The sequence below is a fragment of the Manis pentadactyla genome, chromosome 7 (assembly GCF_030020395.1).
Source record: "Manis pentadactyla isolate mManPen7 chromosome 7, mManPen7.hap1, whole genome shotgun sequence".
In the NCBI taxonomy this organism is placed as follows: Eukaryota; Metazoa; Chordata; class Mammalia; order Pholidota; family Manidae; genus Manis; species Manis pentadactyla.
This window is the reverse complement of record NC_080025.1, coordinates 95,279,098-95,299,255: the sequence shown is the minus strand read 5'-3', so window position 1 is coordinate 95,299,255 and position 20,158 is coordinate 95,279,098. Positions and strand designations below refer to the sequence as shown.

Genomic DNA, 20,158 nt, shown 5'->3' with positions numbered 1-20,158 from the left:
ATGTGTCTATATGGTCAACTGATTTTTGACAAAGGTGCCAAGGCCATTCAATGAATGGAGAAGGGATAGTCATTTCAATAAGTGGTACTGGAGAGACCCTTACCTCATACCATATACAAAAATTAAACCCAAAGTGATTAAAGACCTAAATTTAAACCCAAAAGCTATAAGACTCTCACAAGAAAACTAGGCATATTGTGACCTCAGATTTGGCAGACACCAAAAGCAGAAGCAACCAAAGAAAAGACTTTATCAAATTGTAGAACTTCTGTGCTTTAAAGTTCACGATTAAGGTAAGTGAAAAGGCAACTAACAGATGAGGAGAAAAATATTTGCAAATCATGTATTTGATAAGGGACTCATATTTAGAATATATAAACAATGATTACAACTCAATATAAAGACAATCTAATTTAAAAATGGGAAAAAATAAGCAGACATTTCTCTAAAGATACTCAAATGGACAAAAAGCACATGAGAACATACTCAACATTAGTAGTAAACAGGGAAATGCAAACCAAATCACACTTTGATACCACTTCACACCCACTAGAACAGCTATAATCAGAAAGACAGATCATAACTAATGTTGGCAATGTTGTGGACCTTTATACACTGCTGGTGAGAATGGGACATGGTATAGCCACTTTGGCAACAGTCTGGTAGTTCCTCAAATGGTTAGATGCAGAGTTACCAAACGGACAAGTAATTCCCTTCCTATATATATATCCAAGAGAAGTGAAAACATATGTCCACACAAAATTTTGAATGTGTATAATAGCATAATAGTCAACAGGTGGGAAAAATCCAATGTCCATCAACTGATGAATGAACAAGTAAAATTGTATATCCATTCAATTAAATATTATTTATTCATTAAAAATAATATAGTCCTGACACATGCTATAATATGTATGAACTTTGAAAACATTATGCTAAGTGAATGAAAACAGTCACAAAAGACCACACATTGAATGATTCCATTTATAATCAATGTCCAGAATGGCAAATCTATAAAGACAGAAATTAGTCTAGTAGCTGCCTAGAAGTGGGAGGGGTGGAGGATGAGGGGGTGATGGCAAAAGAACACAGGGTTTCTTTTGGGGGCGACAGAAAATGTCCAAAAATTGACTATGGTGATGGATGCACAGCTCTGAGAATATATTAAAAAACCACTGCAATGTATATACTTCAAATGACTCAATTGTATGGTATGTAAATTTTATATCAATAAAGTTTAAAATGTTATAATAAATTTATAAAGAAAACCATTTTTTAAAAGTGTAAGGGTCAAGAACCACTGAAATGTTGTTCTTAGAATGGCTCACTTTAATTCCCTTCATAACAATATTACATTTCAGCTTGACTACAAAGGTAATGTTGTAGGGATCAAAATACACAGCCAATGGCTGGGTTTTGACCCTATTTTATGCCTTCCAGAGAGATTAAGAGTTGATAATAGAGCATTTACCTTCCTTCTCCTTCCCTACAATTAGGACAGGAACAGGCAACTCTTCGAAGCCTCTTGCCAGGCTGCACCTCTTGATCAGAAGCTTGCTGGCCTTGCTGCAAATGCACTTGTGTGAGTTGGTCAGGACTAACAGCACCTATCGTTGCATTAGCAATTCCTCCAACTGCTACAGTTACAGGAGCTATCGTAGCTTGTTGGACTTTTACACCATCTTGTCCTTGCTGCTGACCTAAAAATTGGGGGGAAAAGAGTATTATGTTTACTACTCCTAAAGAAAGGATAAAAAAATTTCCATGTGGACATTTTTTAAGTGACCATATTTGTTCTAATAGATAATCTATATAAGAAACTACAAAAACAAAGGGGGTTAATGATTTACAGTATGCAAATCCTAAAATTTAATATTCTTAGTTTAGTAGCTCAGGCTGCCTCTGTATTTGGTGGTGGGACTATACATAAATCATTTAACTTTCTTGTGGCTTATTTTCTCCTTCTATAAAATGAAGACAATACCTGCCACCTACCTGCCTTACCAAAGTGCTACAAGGATTCATGAGGTATTTTTTGAAAAACAGTTTGAGATCCTGAGATGAAATATGCTAGGTAAATACAAAGCATTATTATTACCATTTCCACAGTTAGCAACATATTTCATTCACTCCGAAAAAATACAGGAATGAAAAGTAACCAAACAATTAAGTTTTATGAACATTTCTCATTCCTAAATACTTTATGCAAGCATCTCTTTATTCATGAGTATAAATTACACATTTTTTGAGATAAGTAGTTTTTTAAAATGTAAAACTACTCATGATTATTTAAAAATAAATAAATAATACAACCACTCATGATTATTACATATTGCCACTATGATCATAAAACAGACATTTAGAATACTACTTTAATTCGCTCATGTTACATAGCACAGACTTCACCTCTCAGGTCAATACATAATATCAACTTGGCTTCTTCACTCAAGGAAAAATATGATAAATAATACATATGACAAAAACTGTCTATTCACATGGTTAAAACTGATCCTGAAGCATATGTGAGTATGCCTTATAATCGTCCTTTCTTTCAACACAGTTCGTTGTGAGAACAGAAAGTATGTGAACAGACAGAAAACACCAATTTGTGAAGCAATGCCCTCACCTCACAGAACTGATGTAAGAACTAATGTTAACTTTTACAAACCCCTTACAATAGTGCCAGACACAGAACCGTTCATTACACGTAAGCTATTATCACTTGTCTGCACGGATTTGGTTGGCAATACAAGAATAAAACATGGTAGCAGAAACAAATGTGTGTACTGGGTGTAAAATAAAAGGGCTTATTTTAAAGCTGCATATGGAGTACTTAAAACATGTGGAACAACTAAGAAACAATAAAAATTCACAAGTGAGAAAATAGCACACATTTTCTAAACAAAATTAAATCTCTGACTCTCCCAGTCAAAGACAACCTCACCCTCCTCTATGCACTCACAGCACTCCAGCACCTTTGGTAGCACCCATAACTACAATACAAGTTTTAAAATGTGTACTTTTTCGCTATTTTACTAAGATACACATTTTAGTTCTCCTGAAGTTTACATTTTAGTCTACCTTTGACTGAACATGGCATGATAGGTAAAGCAACACAAGTAATCAAAAGTTGTAAATCTGTGTTCCATTCGGTGACTGTGCACTTGGAGATCTTCAGTTTCCTCACATCTAATAATGCTGATATCTCTAAAATCCCTGTCCCCTAAGTAAAGAGTTGTTTATAAAGACCAAGTTAATTTTCTAATGGATAAAGGCTTTGTAAATGGTAAAGCAATACATAAATGTAAAGTATACCTATTAGGCCTCAATATACATTTTTTAAAATTATCATATCACTGATACACACTTATGAAGGTTTCACACAAGCAACACTGCGCTTACTACATTCATCCCTATTATCAAGTCCCGCCCACACTCCTTTGCAGTCACTGTCCATCATGTAGTAAGATGCCACAGTCACTACTTGTCTTCTCTGTGCTACACTGTCTTCCCCGAGATGCTACCCCCACACGATGTTTGCCAATCATAATACACCTCAATTCCCTTGCCCCTCCATCCCCACCACCCATCCTCATTTCCTTCTCTTTGGTAACTGCTAGACCCTTCTTGGAGTCTATGAGTCTATTGTTGTTCTGTTTCTTCACATCTGCTTTGTTTTTACAGTCCACAAATGAGTGAAATCATTTCATATTTGTCTTTCTCCACCTGGCTTATTTCACTGAGCATAATACCCTCAAGCTCAATGCATGTTGTTGCAAATAATAGGATTTGTTTTCTTCTTATGTCTAGTATTCCATTGTGTATATGTTCCACTTCTTCCATTCATCTTCTGATGGAAACTTAGGTTGCTTCCATATCCTCGCTATTGTAAACATAGGGATGCCTATCTCCCTTTGAATCAGGGATCTTGTTTTCTTTGGGTAAATTCCTAGAAGTGGAATTCCTGGGTCAAATGGTATCTTAAGGAACCTCCATATTGCTTTCCACAATGGTTGAAACTAAGTTACATTCCCAAAAGCAGTGTAGAAGGTTTCCCCTTTCTCCACATCATCACCAGCATTTGTTGTTCCTTGTCTTTTGGATGTTGGCCATCCTAACTGGTGTGAGGTGGTATCTCATAGTGGTTTTAATTTGCATTTCCCTGATAAATAGCGATGTGGAGCATGTTTTCATGTGCCTGTTGGCCATCCGAATTTCTTCTTTAGAGAACTGTTCAGATCCTCCATCCATTTTCTAATAGAGTTGTTTGCTTTTTGGGTGTTGAGGTGTGAGTTCTTTATGTATTTTGGATGTTAACCCCTTGTTGGATAAGTCATTTACAAATATATTCTCCCATACTATAGGATGCCTTTTTGTTCTGCTGATGGTGATCTTTGCTGTAGAGAAGCTTTTTAGCTTTATGTAGTCCCATCTGTTCATTTTTCCTTTTGTTTCCCTTACCCCGATGTGTTCAGAAAAAAGTTGCTCGTGTTTATATTCACGAGATTTTTGCCTATTTTTCTTCTAAGAGTTTTGTGGTTTCATGACTTACATTCAGGTCTATGATCCATATCAAGTTTACTTATGTGTATGGAGTTACACAATAATCCAGTTTCATTCTCTTACATGTAGCTATCCAGTTTTACCAACAACAGTTGTTGAAGAGGCTGCCATTTCCCCATTGTATATCCATGGCTCCTTTATATTAACTGACCATATATGCTTCTGTTTATATTCGGGCTCTCTACTCTGTTCCATTAGTCTATGGGTCTGTTCTTGTGCCAGTACAAAATTGTCTTGATTACTGTGGCTTTGTAGTAGAGATTGAAGTCGAGGAGCATAATTCCCCCAGCTTTATTCTTCCTTCTCAGGATTGCTTTGGCTATTCAGGGTCTTTGGTGGTTCCATATTAATTTTAGAACTATTTGTTCTAGTTCATTGAAGAATGTTGTTGGTATTTTGATAGGGATTGCATTAAATCTGCAGATCGCTTTAGACAGGATGGCCATTTTGACAATATTAATTCTTCCTATCCATGAGCATGGGATATATTTCCATTTATTGGTGTCTTCTTTAATTTCTCTCATGAGTGTCTTGTAGTTCACAGGGTAGAGGTCTTTCACCTCCTTGGTTAGGTTTATTCCTAGGTATTTTTCCTTTTTGATGCAATTGTAAATGGAGCTGTTTTCCAGCTTTCTCATTCTGCTAGTTCATCGTTAGTATATAGGAATGCAACACATTTCTGTGTGTTGATTTTGTATCCTACAACTTTGCTGAATTCAGTTATTAGTTCTAGTAGTTTTGGGGTGGATTCTTTAACGATTTTTTAAGTACAATATGATATCATCTGAAAACAGTGACAGTTTCACCTCTTCCTTACCAATTTGGATACCTTTTATTTCCTATTTCCTTGTGTTGTCTGATTGCTGCGGCTAGGACCTCCAGAACTATGTTGAATAAAGTGGGGAGAGTGGGCATCCTTGACTTGTTCACCATCTAAAGGAAAAGTTCTCAGTTTCTCACTATTAAGTATGATGTTGGCTATGGGTTTGTCATATATGGCCTTTATAGAGGTGCTTGCCCTCTACCCATTTTGAGGAGAGTTTTTATCATGAATGGATGTTGAATTTTGTCGAATGCTTTTTCAGCATCTATGAAGATGATCATGGGAATTTGTTCTTATTTTTATTGTTGTGGTGGATGATGTTGATAGATTTTCAAATATTGTAACATGCTTGAATCCCTGGAACAAATCCCACTTGTTTATGATGGATGATCTTTTTGATGTATTTTTGAATTCGGTTTGCTAATATTTTGTTGAGTATTTTTGCATCTATGTTCATCAGGGATATTGGTCTGTAATTTTCTTTTTTGGTGGTGTCTTTGCCTGGTTTTGGTATTAGAGCGCTGCTGGCCTCACAGAATGAGTTTGGAAGTATTCGGTCCTCTTCTTCTTTCTGGAAAACTTTAAGGAGGATGGGTATTAGGGCTTCTCTAAATGTCTGATAGAATTCAGCAGTGATGCCACCTGGTATGGGTGATTTGTTCTTAGGTAGTTTTTTGATTACCAGTTTCATTTCATTGCTGGTAACTGGTCTGTTCAGATATTCTGTTTCTTACCGGCTCAGCCTTGGAATGCTGTATTTTTCTAGAAAGTTGTCCATTTCTTCTAGGTTATCCAGTTTATTAGCATATAGATTTTAATAGTATTCTCTAATAATTCTTTGTATTTCTGTGGTGTCTGTCGTGATTTTTCCTTTCTCATTTCTGATTCTGTTTCTGTGTGTACAACTCTCTTTTTTTCTTGATAAGTCTGACTAGGGGTTTATCTATTTCATTTATTTTCTTGAAGAACCAGCTCTGGGTTTCATTGATTCTTCTGTTTTATTGTCTTTTATTTAGTCATGCTCTGATTTTTATTATGTCCCTCCTTCTACTGACTTTGGGACTCATTTGTTCTTCTTTTTCTAGATTCATTAATTGTGAGTTTAGACTATTCATATGAGATTGTTCTTCTTTTCGTAGGTAAGCCCGTATTGCAATATACTTCCCTCTTAGCACGGCTTTCGAGCAGCCCACAGACTTTGTCGTGTTGTTACTATTTTCATTTGTCTTCATATATTGCTTGATAACTATTTTTATTTGGTCATTGATTCACTGATTATTTAGGAGCATGTTGTCAAGCCTCCATGTGTTTGTGGACTTTATTGTTTTCTTTGCATAATTTATTTCTACTTTCATACCTTTGTGTTCTGAGAAGCTGGTTGGTACAATTTCAATCATGAATTTACCGAGGCTCTTTTTGTGGCCTATTATGTAATCTATTCTGGAAAATCTTCCATGTGCACTTGAGAAGAATGTGTATCCTGCTGCTTTGGAGTGGAGTGTTCTGTAGGTGTTTGTTAGGTCCATCTGTTCTAATGTGTTGTTCAGTGCCTCTGTCTCCTTTTACTCTGTCTGGTTGATATGTCCGTTGGAATGACTGGTGTGTTTAAGTCTCCTAAAATAAATGCATTGCATTCTGTTCCCCCTTTAATTCGGTTAGTATTTGTTTCACATATGTAGGTGCTCCTGTGTTGAGTGCACAGATATTTATAATGGTTATATCTCTTATTGGACTAACCCCTTTATCATTATGTGTAATATCCTTCTTTGTTTTGAAGTCTATTCTGTTTGATACAAGTACTGCAACCCCTGCTTTTTCCTCCCTATAAGTTGCACAAAATATCTTTTCCCATCCCTTCACTTTTAGTCTGTGTATGTCTGTGGGTTTGAAGTGAGTTTCTTGTAGGCAGCATATAGATGAGTCTTGCTTTTTTATCCACTCAGTGACTCTATGTCTTTTGATTGGTGCATTCAGACGATTTACATTTTGGGTGATTATCAATAGGAATGTACTTATTGCAAACGCAGGCTTTAGATTCCTGGTTACCAAAGGTTCAAGGGTAGCTTCTTTACTATCTAACAATCTAACTCATTCAGTATGCTATTTTAACCACAATCTAAAGGTTCATTTTTCCACCCTTCTTTTTCTTCTTCCTCCATTCTTTATATATTAGGTGTCATATTCTGTACTCTTTCTGTATTCTCTGACTTTGTGGGTACTTGACTTAATTTTACCTTTGCATAGTATTTAATTGTTCTATTTCCTCTACTGTAGTTTTATTTTCTCTGGTGACAGCTATTTACCCTTAGGAGCACTTCCATCTACAGCAGTCCCTCCAAAATACACTGTAGAGACAGTTTGTGGGAGGTAAATTTCCCCAACTTTTGCTTATTTGAAAATTGTTTAATCCCTGCTTCAAATTTAAATGATAATCTTGCTGGGTAGAGTATCCTCGGTTCTAAATCCTTCTGTTTCTTGCATTTAACATATCATGCCACTCCCTTCTGGTCTGATGATAGCCTGATGGGTTTTCCTTTGTAGGTAATCTTTTTTTTCCTCTCTGGCTGTTTTTAATACTCTGTCCTTGTCCTTGGTATTTGCCATTTTAGTTATTATATGTTTTGGTGTTGTCTTCCTTGGGTCCCTTGTGTTGGGAGTTCTGTGCACCTCCATGGCCTGAGACTATTTCCTTCCCCAGATTGGAGAAGTTTTCAGCAATTACCTCCTCAAAGACACCTTCTATCCCTTTTTCTCTCTCTTCTTCTCATGGTACCCCTATAATGCAAATACTGTTCTGATTGGATCGGTCTCACAATTTTCTCAATATTCTTTCATTCCTAGAAATCTTTTTTTCTCTCTGTGCCTTAGTTTCTTTGTATTCTTGTTCTCTAATTTCTATTTCATTTTCTATTTCTGCTACTTCATCTAATCTGCTTTAAAATCCCTCCATTGTATGTTTCATTTCAGATACTTTATTTTTCAACGTTTCCACCTCTTTCTTAAATTCTTCCCTGAAGTCTTGTATATTTTTCTGTAGCTCTGTGAGCATGTTTATGATTTTTATTTTGAAATCTTTATCAGGAAGATTGGTGATTTCAATTTCACTTGGCCCTCTTTCTGGTGTTTGTAGGATTTTGGTTTGTACCAGGTTCTTTTAACATTTCATAATTATAATGAATAATATGGAATAACAACTTTGTGTAGGCTGTGCCCTCTAGTGCCCAGAAGCTCTATTCTCTGGAGCTTCCCAGCACCTGGAGCAATGGTGGGGGTCACAGGCATGTGGCGCTAGTGCCTGCTGAGAGGAAGTAGCTGTTTCCTGCTTCCCAGCTGCAGTGCCTGCCTCCACTGCCAGGGCCTGTGAGCTTAGCGCACAGAGAGGAGACTCTATGCTATGCCCTTGTAGCTGCCATAGGCAGGGCTGCCCTCTGGCTGGCCTGGCACAATGGTGGGAAGCAGCAGGTCTGTGAGCTGGTGCCAGCCAGGAGGAAGGTGTGGCAGGCTGCATATCACATTGTAGGGCCTCAGGGTTGTGTTGCCTGAAGCTTCATAAATTTCCCAACCTGCTGAGGTAAGTGTGCTGTGACAATTTTGTCCTCCTGTCTTTTCTTCTGAGCAGCCAGATCTGTGCAATCCTTGCATCTTTAGCAGCCCTCTTGCTGTTGGGAAGTCTCTCAAGACTGCCCACCTTTCTTTTGTCACAGAGCAGCCAGTTGTGGGTACCTGTTCTCCATAAGCAGTTGGAATCTCAGTCTCTCCAAGTATTCTGCCTGTCTTAGCTTCCCAACCCCACTAGTCTCCAGAGCACCATGTAATGTAGGTTCGTGCTCTCACAGCAGATCTCCAGGGCTGGGTGTTCCGCAGTCCTAGCCCTCCACCCCTTCCCTGCTCCATTTCTCTTCCTCCCACCAGTAAGCTGGGGTGGGGAAAGGATTTGAGTCCCACCTGATTGCAACTCTGCTACTTTACTCTTTTCCGTGAGGTCTTCTCTTTTCCCCAGATGTAGGCAGTCTGTTGTAGTGTTCTTACCTGTCGCTCATTCAGGATTAGTTGTATTTGCTATATTGTCATATTATATGTGGTTTTGGGAGGAGGTTTCTGTCTCTCTTCTCATGCCACCATCTTTAAGCCCCTCCCCTCTCAATATACCTTTTGAGCACATTTAAGTGTTACATATTCAGTAAACCCAGATTCCTCACGGATGACCATGGCTTGCAAACTATTCAAATTACTTGTGTATCCAGAGGCACAGTGATACCCCAAATCCCTGTTTACTGCAAAAGATGCATTTCTGGAAATGGGAGTTCTATATGAACCAGCACTACACAAAAGTTTTTAGCTTGATCCCCATGGAGATACAGGTATTTTAAGTTGGCAAGTATTCTTCACATCCCCTGTAGTTGTGAGATATTTCTGGCCATAATTTTTCCAGCTACTATTTATACAACAGTGGGTCATTCCTTTCAGGTTGCAACGATATTTAAGCTGCCCTTCATTATGTAAAAGAACAGCTAGAGATTTCTGATTGGTAGCTGATCATTCCCCTCAGATCCCTTAACCATTTCCTTAATAGACTCCTGAAGCCTCCATCTTATCAGCATTTGTTAAGAGCCTGAACAACCTGGCAAGTTTTTTCAATGAATAATTTCAAGCAAATTTTATTTGAATGTCTATACTCAAGCCTGACAACTCTTTTGACTTCACCTCTAAGACCCAGACAATTCAAGTTCAAAATAGCTCAATACTATTTTTCTTTCATTTCCACTGTTACCGATCAAGTACAAGCCACTGAATTCCTCACCAAGGCCTCTAGGGTTCTGCTTAAGTTTAACACTACCGACCTCTCAGACCTCATCATGTATTAGTTTTTCCCTTGCTCACTCTTCTCCTGACACACTGGCCTTTGTTTCCAGCCCTCAAACAAATCAAGCTCATTCCCTTCTTGGAACTTCTGCTCATATTCTTCCGTCTGAGCAGGAATGCCTCTGCACAGCTGACTCCTTAGTAATATCCTAGTCTCAGTTCAAACCTCTCCTCTTTAGAAACGCCATTTCTGACCATATCAGAATGCCATTTTCTAAAATTAACCCATATAAGTGCAATCAGAAATGAAATTAATCAATTTTCCATAAAACTACTAGCTGATCAGCATGTGAAGATCAGCCCAGACAATTCCAAAAAAGTAAAATAGTAGAATAAAGGTCAGAAAGCTATAGTAATTAAACCAATGTGGTAACAGCTTAGAAACAGAACTAACTACATGGTCTAAAACTGATGTGTGTATGTGTGAAAATTTAATATATAATAAAAATGGTATCTCAAATCAGAAGAAAAAGAAGGCAATGATCAAGTGTTCTGGCTTGGGACTATTGACTTTTGGGGTGTGCATGGTGTAGGGGTTGGGCAATTGACTTTTAGATCTCAACCTCATCTCACAAAAGTAAATTGCAAACAAGTTAAAAAACCAAAACTATAACAAAACAAAAAAACAAAAAAAATTAGAAGAGAATACAGAAGAACTACAGGATCTTCTTAAACAAGAATCCAAAACAAAGGACAAAGGAAAAATAATGACAGATTTGACCATTATCAGATTTTTAAATTTCCTAAGCCAAGTATAATACTCCACCTTTCAACTGCTTAGATCAAAATGTGTGCCACAATCCTTATTTTTGATATCTGTCTTTCTCTCATACTCTTAACCTACCCTGTTGACTGCTCCTTCAAAAGAGATCCAGGATCCACCACCTCCACTTCTTGCATCTTGGTTTAAGCCACCATTTTCCCTAGTTTGATTACTGCAATAGCTAGCTTCCTAACTGGTCTCCTTTCCATCAATGCTGTCCACTATAAATCTACTCTTAACATAGTTCCCAGAAGAATCATTATAAAATGTTAAATCAGATTATGTCATTTTTCAGCTTAAAATCCTACAATGGTGCCCCATTTCATTCATTCAATTATAAAGCCAAAGGCTTTATAATTGCCTACAAGGTCGATTATATAAATGGCCACTCATCATCTCTCCAATCTCATCCCCTGGCTCACTCAACTTCAACCATGCTGGCCTCTCTACCATTCTTTGAACATACTAAGCATAGTCCCAACTTAGGGTTTTTGCATTCTGTTCTCTCTGCCTTCTTAGAATGGTCTTTTCGAGTGTATATATATGTTCAACTTTCTTACTTCCTTAAAATCTTTGGTCTAGTATCATGTTCTTAATGTGTCCTATCTACCGTGATTGTTCTATTTAAAAGCTAAGCCCTCACCTTCCCAACAATCCCATTCTCTTTACACCCTGCTTAACCTTTCTTTTTCCACAGATCATGAAAGGATAAATACATTGCAGTAATTTCTTAACAGTAAAAATTCAGAAACAACCTATATAACTGTGAATTGGGGGATAGCTGAATAACTACAGAAAAATTATACAATAGGAATGTTCTGTAGTAGTTAAAAAGAATGAGAAAAATCTATGTCCTAACCTAAGATAGACCTTTAAAACATATGGTTAAGTGAAACAGTCACTGATGTTTACATTATGATATATTCCACTATAGGTATTATGTATTTCCTGTAATGATATTTACATGTAACAAATGGGAAAAATCTGAAAGGATAGATAACAAACTGATTAAAAGTGCTTCCTTCTAAAAAGGGATTAAAGTGTAGTCAGCAGGAGGAACTTTAGCCTTACTTGTACTACCTGTACTTTTTATTAACAAGGAAAATGTTTCCATGTATTACATTAGCATATTGATGACTAATTTTAAAAGAAAAAGAGTTGGTAATTATTGGACCAAATATGGCTTTTCATTACTGCTTTTGTCTACATTTATTTGATTCCTGTTACAGTTAAATATGTTTATCAAATGTTTTTTGGCCATTTGAATACTCTTTCTGAATTGTGTATTCAGAAATACATGTCCTTTGCCATTTATCTATTAAGGCTCAGGTCTTTTCTAATATGCAGCTCTATTTAAGGACACTGTCTTAGTGGTTGAAAGTATCTTCTGTTGTGTGTAAGTTTTAGCCATACATTAAAAACAAAATCTAGCTTGGCCAACCCCTATAAAATCATCTATAAATGACATTTTTAAAAATTCTGACACCTTAATAACATTTAAACATAATGGGAACAAGGAGAAAAGTAGAATAAAGATGAAGGTACAACATTATTATCCATTTCCTTCAACTATTACTGATTCTTTTAGCATTTCCTAACAACTCTTTGAGGTAAGTAGGACAGTTATTATTTCCATTTTATAGATAAGAATACAGACTCAAGATAAGTCCTTATTTCTTCCTAAGGATAAATGATTTAAAGTTTTTTTTGTAAGTGAGTAGTATGTTACATTGTGCAGGTAAAATGAACCCACAAGTTTGAAAACAAAACAAAAACTATTATTACTGTAAATAAACTAACTCAGGTACCAACTCACTGAGAATGACCTATTTAATAATAGTGAGGCAGCAGGTACAAAGTACTTATTTTAGGTACATGTGTTTCATAATTTTTTTTAGACATAAGCTTAGGAAATAAAAGTACTTACTAGAAATGATGAGGAAACAAACAAACAAAGCCTACTGATTTCCAGTATGTAAAACTTTCTGTGGAGGTCAAGAAGGTCTTCTTACTGTTATGAATAATGCTAAAATGATTCTTAACTCAGTCTATTTAGGTTGATTTATTTCCTCTACAGATTAAATTTGGAAGTCTGCCGCAACAAATGTCTGGGCCTCTGAAGGTATACACAGGAAAGAATATTTCTCCTTACAATGTAAGTAATTTTCAATAAGTATACTCTTACATAGGATTTCGTATGCTTTATATTTGATTTAAAACAAACAAGGAGGCTGTATATTCCTAAAATTAAAAACGTAACCAAGAATGTCTAGGGCTTAGGGGGTGAGGGGCAGAAATAGGGAGTGACTACTAAATGCATCCAGGGCTTCTTAATGAGGTCATGAAAATGTCCTAAAATTACATCTTGGTGATGGCTGCACAACTCTGTAAATAAACTAAAAGTCTTTGAATGTAAATTTTAAATGGCTGTATTGCATGGTATATGAATCATACTTCAAAAAAGCTTTTCCAAAAAAAAAGGTAACTAACAAAAAGCACATTCTACTTTTGTTTGTTTTAAATCTCTTTAAACTAGTGCTTCTCAAATGGAGGTAATTTTGTCTTTCAGGGGATATTTGGCAACATGTAGAGACATTTTTAGTTGTTACAACTTGGAAGATTATTACTGGTATTTATTGGCCAGAGGCCAGGGATGCTGTAAAACATCTTACAATACATAGGACAGGCCCCCCAAACACAGAATTAGCTGGCCTAAAATATCAAAAGTGCTCAGGTTAAGAAACTTTGCTTAAACTGAGCTTCTAAATAACTAATGTTCATGGCTCTTATCTGTTCATACTATCAACCATAACTAAAATTTAAATTATGAAAAATTAATATATGGTACGTTTGCATGATACCTAAAAAATTATAAACTACCTGAGTCTCTACAAAAAAACAGAAACTACATGACTCTAAATTAAAGCCTTTATGAAGAGATGAGTATAAATTTGGGAATAGGCTTTGGCACCTTTGACAGATATATAACTTGGATAAATTCCATAGTACAGTGGTAGTAAAAAGAACAATATCCAGAGTTTGGAAGTAATGCTTACTAATTACAAAATATCTCCTTACCTTATTTAAGATCTATGACTTTGTGTTTTTTCTACAGATGAACCATAACCTGAGAATATTAAGAAATAACTGAGTGCTCTGCACTTCATACAGGAAGGTGAACCGTATTAGCTGGTAACTTCCAAGATTGTTTACATGCCATGGGTCACGTACAATTTGTAAATCAATATTAAGTTACTCAATAAGCACAACAGACAGTTTAGCAGCACCCACAGATTAAACAGAGCTTTGGGGTCAGGCAGATTTCTGTGTTTTAGATCTTTGGATGAGATCATAGTATACAAGTGAGATTTATTCATTTAGAAACATTTCTGGGGAACAGGCATACCTGAGATACTGCAGGTTCAGTCCCACACCACAATACAGAGACTATTACAAACAAAGCAAGTCAAACCAATTTTTGGATTCCCAGTGCATATAAATGTTTACATCATAACGTAGTCTGTTAAGTATGCAATAGCATTATGTCTAAAAAACAATGTACATACTTAAAAAATACTTTATTGCTAAAAAATGCTAACCATCATCAGAGATTTCAGTGAGTCATAATCACTGATCACAGATCAGCATTAACAAATACATTCATAATGAAAAGATATGAAATATAGTGAGAATGACTAAAATGTGACACAGAGACAAGAATTCAGAGAATGCTATTGAAAAATGGTGCAAACAGACTTGCTTGACACAGGGTTGCCACAAACCAATTTGTAAAAAATGATATATCTACAAAGGGTAATAAAGTCAAGCAGTAAAATGAGGTATGTGTGAGTGAACCTGTTATGTTGTCTTGCCAATGGGTTTCAGCCCCAGGCAAGTTCGCTATGGATTCAATTGTGACCAAAGAAATTGACAGCAAAACCTTCTTTGGAGTGAAAGGGTTTATTACCCGGCTTGTTCTCCCGAGGTAGGCCAAGCACTGGCGTCTCTGCCTCAGTCCACAGCAATGGGCCGAGCTCTCTACATAGCGCAATAATAGCTATTAGCTTATTGCCTAAAGGTGTGGAAGCGACAGCCCAGCAACAGGTCAGATACATCATCAGGTGGTTTAAGTTCAGTGAGGATCCTGGCCATAGGAACTCTAACTTCCCCACATATGTGCTTAACACTGCTAGGAGAAAAAAGGATGAACAAGATCTGCCCTGAAACTCTCTCTCACCTGTAAGGGGAGACAAACAATTGTAGTATATGCAACAACAAAAGCATGCATAAGATGCTTAAGTACAGAGGAAAGTGACTTACTATCAAGAAGAAACAATGAAGGCTTCAAAGAGGAGATGAAACCACTGACAAGTGAAAAGGGTAAAGGCAAATAAGAAGGTGATGGGAGGGTCTATTTAAAGGTGTAACTGAGAGCGAATACTACTGGAGGTTAGAGTTCAAGCAAGTGAGAGGCTAAAGACAGGGGTAGAAGGATAGATCAAGAAACACTTTATTAAATTTCTTACAGCAGTGACTTTCTGGGGTACGGGTGGGTGGGTGTGGTGTGGGGTGGGTCCTTGTTAAGGTACCCTGCCCATCCCCCTCTCATCCTCAATCCAGAGAATAGCTGCCATATAATAATAACTTATGTTTATTGGATTTACTAAATCCAGAAGTGAACTCAACTACTTTACACTTACACTTTGTTATCGAATGCTCTCTCCCAAGGCTCTGAGTGGTTACATAAATACCCGGGGTTACACATTTGCTATCAAGTAGCAAAGCCAACATGTGAACCTGGGTCAGTCTGAATCCAGAGCCCTGAGTTCTTTTCCAGTTGGTTATAGTATCTCCCTGGGAAACCAGGGGTATTATTTGGGCTTTGGAGGCAATAAAGTTATAAATGGTTTTTAAGTAAGAAATTAATGGGTTAAAGCTCACATTTAGGATACAACATGCCATTTACTCTGAATATTATTGTGCAAATTTTATTCATAATATTTGAGTAAGATCTGTTGATCTATCAGATCCTCCACATCACATTATAAACATGTTTAAAACAGTGTTATGACATGACCCCTACCCAGATGAGATAGGAAAATTGCTTGCCTTGACCAAAATACACATAAATTTAAGACTTGGGTTTTCATTACCTTTTATTAAAAAAAAAATTAGGTCAAGCTTAGTTTACAAATCCAAACATCTCTTAAAATGGATCAGAAATTCAGCAATGCCTAATATACACTAGGTTGTATACCTAGAGCAGGTATCTCAGGGCATACATAACTAAAGCTTGGCTATCAATTTTGATGTTTGAAAATGCTGCTCTTTCAAAGCTCCCTGAACTAGGAAGGAAAGGCAACTGCAGCCACTTACAATCTGCTATTGATTGGGCATTGCAGGTGATACTTAATCTTTTTTTCTTCCCATTTAAAGTCCCAGAGAGGTTGCCATTATTCACAAAGACAAGATGTGGACCATGAAAAGCAGATGTGGAAAACACTTTTAAAAATGTACTGTAAATTTCATGAATTATCTAATACCTACTAAATTCATGAAAGTGTGAGGAAGAACTGACATATTCCTACAAAATGAATATACTTCCTAGGAGGTACATTTAAATAGAATTATGAAGCAAGCACAGAGAATGCTGACTGAAACACCAGTGGTCTTCAACTCTATACTATATAAGCCTATCAAGGTAAAAATACATTGACTTCACAACCTACTATATTTATTTATAACAATATGCATACAGTAAATGAATATCAATGCATAATTAGAAAACACAAGTAGACATTTTTAATTATCTTATTAGCAAAATGAACTCTAATGTTTTCTCTTGTTTTCTGTTTTGAAGATCAATGCCTTTGAAAACAATATGAGTAAGACAAACACGGAAGTATTAAAAAATAAACAAAACCCACCTGGACACACTACTAAACATTTGCCCATGGAAATTGTTAAGAGCTCACAGCTAAGTTTGCTCAAAACCCACTAATGATAAGGTTTGAGATAGTTATAATTTGATTTGGGAATCTATCTAAAATGCTTTTTATACATTAAAAAGACAAGGCAGTACAGTCAATCACAGGAGACTGTGTATTTCTCAAAATGTCACCTCAAGATTTGAGTACACTAAAAAAACATCAGCATGTAAAACTATTTCTGACAAGTAGGAACTTAAATAGATTAAAACCTTCATTGCAAAAATAATTTTCCCTATAAAAATCTTATATGTAGAAGTGTAACTAATGTTTAATTAATTTTAATATGCTCAGCTTGAGGAAATCTAATGGCATTTTTAATGTTCAATAGAGAACATGAAGAAAAAAGTGAATAGTAAGAATTTATCACTATTCATCTAGAACTATTATATTAAAAACCAGACATTAACTGGTAGGCAACAATATTCTAGTTACTAAAAAGTGAAACTCTATACAAGGGTATACAGCATCTTCAATCCCAAGAAAAATCATAAAAACCATGTTGGGCACCGTGTTAGGCCCTTTCGCATACTTTACATATAAACCTGCTGATACAGGCCATTACTCCAAAAGACAATCTACTTTCTAATACTTTTAGATTCCATACTCACCAATTGATTGATCATTATTTGGTTCTTCAAGTATCTTGACACCATGAATACAAGATTAAGATCATTCCAGTAATTGGAAAGACTTATCTCTAAGCTTATATTAAAGAGAAAAAAACAGTATTCTAGTTAATAAATCAGCCTCTTGTGAATTCTGATTTTATAAACCAATTTCTCTAGGATCGGAACCTGAAAACCAGTTCCTGACACTGCAAGCTAGAAACTAAATCACAGAGCTATTTTGACACTATCAAGAACATTTTATGAACCCATTCTCTAAAATAGGAACACTACCTAACCATCTTAAACACAAACATCAATAATGCAATGAAAACAAATTTAAAAGGGGGCTGACAACTTTTAGAGCTTATATGAGCAAATATAGCTTGCAAATTATGCAAAAACATACAAAAATACATTGAGTCATAATGATTCAATGTGCCTGTTTAAGAACTCTGGGAAAACAGTGATAGAGACCCCAAAATTAATGCCCAGAGATTGACAATATCCTAGTGTCATGAGGAAGTTAACAGACTTTCATAAATGCCTAGTTTAAAAAATATGGAGTAGCCAAGGTGGCGGCATGAGAAGGGCAGCGGAAATCTCCCAAAACCATATATATTTTTGAAAATACAACAAAACAACTATTCCTAAAAGAGAGACCAGAAGATACAGTACAACAATCAGGCTACATCTACATCTGTGAGAACTCAGCACCTCACGAACAGGGTAAGACACAAGCCGTGAACCAGCAGGACCCAAACACTCAGGCAAAAGGAAAGGAGCTGGAGCGGGGAGGGAGAGGGAGCCCAGGACTCCTAAATACCCAGCCTTAGTCATCCATACCGGGAGTGCAGACACAGAGTGCATGGTGTGCTGGATATTAGGGAAACAGAACAGTAAAACCTGCGAGCGGGTCCTGGCAGCCGGCGCCCCTGGGACAAAACAAAACCAAGTGCTTTTTGAAAGTCTAAAAGGGACAGTGCCTCAAAGCTGGATGGAACCGTCCCGGCACACTTGGCCCAGCAGGCTGGGAATCCCGGGGAACTCTAGGCAACCTAACCCCCTGGGTGGCAGTGCAGCTCTGAAGCCCCTCAGGGTGATAAACAGCCTCCCATCCATTCCCCCTCCAGTGCGGTCCCACAACAGCAGCCACCCATGACAAACTCAGAGCCCCGCTGGTGCGCGACTGGCCAGCACAGACAGAGGAAGCTGGGACAGGGTGCAAAAGGTCGCCATTCTCCCAGGATAGCACACCCGGTGCTCCTGGCACTGCCCACAGGGCTCTGAGCAGCCCCGACGGCTGCTCGGCCTGCGGCGGCTCAGGAAATAAAACCAGAAGCTACTCACCATGTGCGGATAACTGACACAGGCAGCAGAGAAGGGCAAGGCAACAAACAAGCAGGAAGGAACTTTGTTCTCCGAGCTGACACACACGTCAACTGCCTGCAACTACCTCTATCGCCATGAAAAGGTAGAATTTGATCCACTCCAGAATTACCCAGACAACCCCTGAGAGGGAGCCTGGGGAGATAGATTTAACCAATCTTCTTGAAAAAGAATTCAAAATAAAAACCATGCTGATGAACCTGCAGAGAAATATACAAGAGCTAAAGGATCAAGTTAGGAGGGAGAATATAGAAATAAAATAATCTCTGGAAGGACTTAAGAGCAGACTGGATGAGGTGCAAGACACAATTAATGGAATAGAAATCAGAGAACAGGAACACAGAGAAGCTGACACAGAGAGAGAGAAAAGGATCTCCAGGAATGAAAGAATATTAAGAGAACTGTGTGACTAATCCAAAAGGAACAATATTCACATCATAGGGGTACCAGAAGAAGAAGACAGAGAAAAAGTGGTAGAAAGTGTCTTTGAAGAAATAATTACTGAAAACTTCCCCAAACTAGGGAAGGAAAGTCTATCAGACCATGGAAGCCCACAGATCTCTCAACACAAGGGACCCAAGGAGGACACCAAGACACAGACTAATTAAAATGGCAAAGATCAAGGACTAGGACAGAGTATTAAAGGCAGCCAGAGAGAGAAAAAAGATCACCTACAAAGGAAAACCCATCAGGCTATCATCAGACTTCTCCACAGAAAACTTACAGGCCAGAAGAGAATGGCATGATATATTTCATGCAATGAAACAGAAGGGCCTTGAACCAAGAATACTGTATCCAGCATGATTATCATTTAAATATGGAGGGATTAAACAATTCCCAAACAAGCAAAAGTTGAGGGAATTTGCCTCCCACAAACCACCTCTACAGGATATTCTAAAGGGAATGCTCGAGATGGAAGCACTCCTAAGGCTAAATAGATGTCACCAGAGAAAATAAAATCACAGCAAAGAAAACAGACCAATGAAATACTAACTACAGGCAAAAAATAAAATCAACTACTCACAAAAGGAGTCAAAGGAAGCCCAAAAGAGTACAGAATAAAACATCTAACATATAAAGAATGGAGGAGGAAAAATAAGAAGGGAGAGAAATAAAGAATCACCACACAGTGTTTATAATAGCTTAATAAGAGAGTTAAGTT

The 20,158-nt window shown here is 37.1% G+C and overlaps 1 protein-coding gene across 11 annotated transcripts in view; it reads right to left on the bottom strand.

The window, feature by feature from the left end:
• The window catches only part of SP4 (Sp4 transcription factor), a 112,766-nt gene that overhangs the window by 52,392 nt on the left and 40,216 nt on the right, over positions 1-20,158 (bottom strand). For 7 of the 11 annotated variants that reach the window (XR_005023110.2, XM_057504573.1, XM_036877343.2 and 4 more), the window contains exon 4: positions 1,472-1,700. The exons of the other annotated variants lie outside the window; for them this stretch is intronic. Coding sequence is in view for 6 of the 7 variants with exons in the window: in XM_057504573.1 (XP_057360556.1) it covers positions 1,472-1,700 (229 nt within the window). In the remaining variant the exon portion in view is untranslated. The remainder of the gene's footprint in view (positions 1-1,471; positions 1,701-20,158) is intronic. 11 annotated transcript variants of the gene reach the window in all.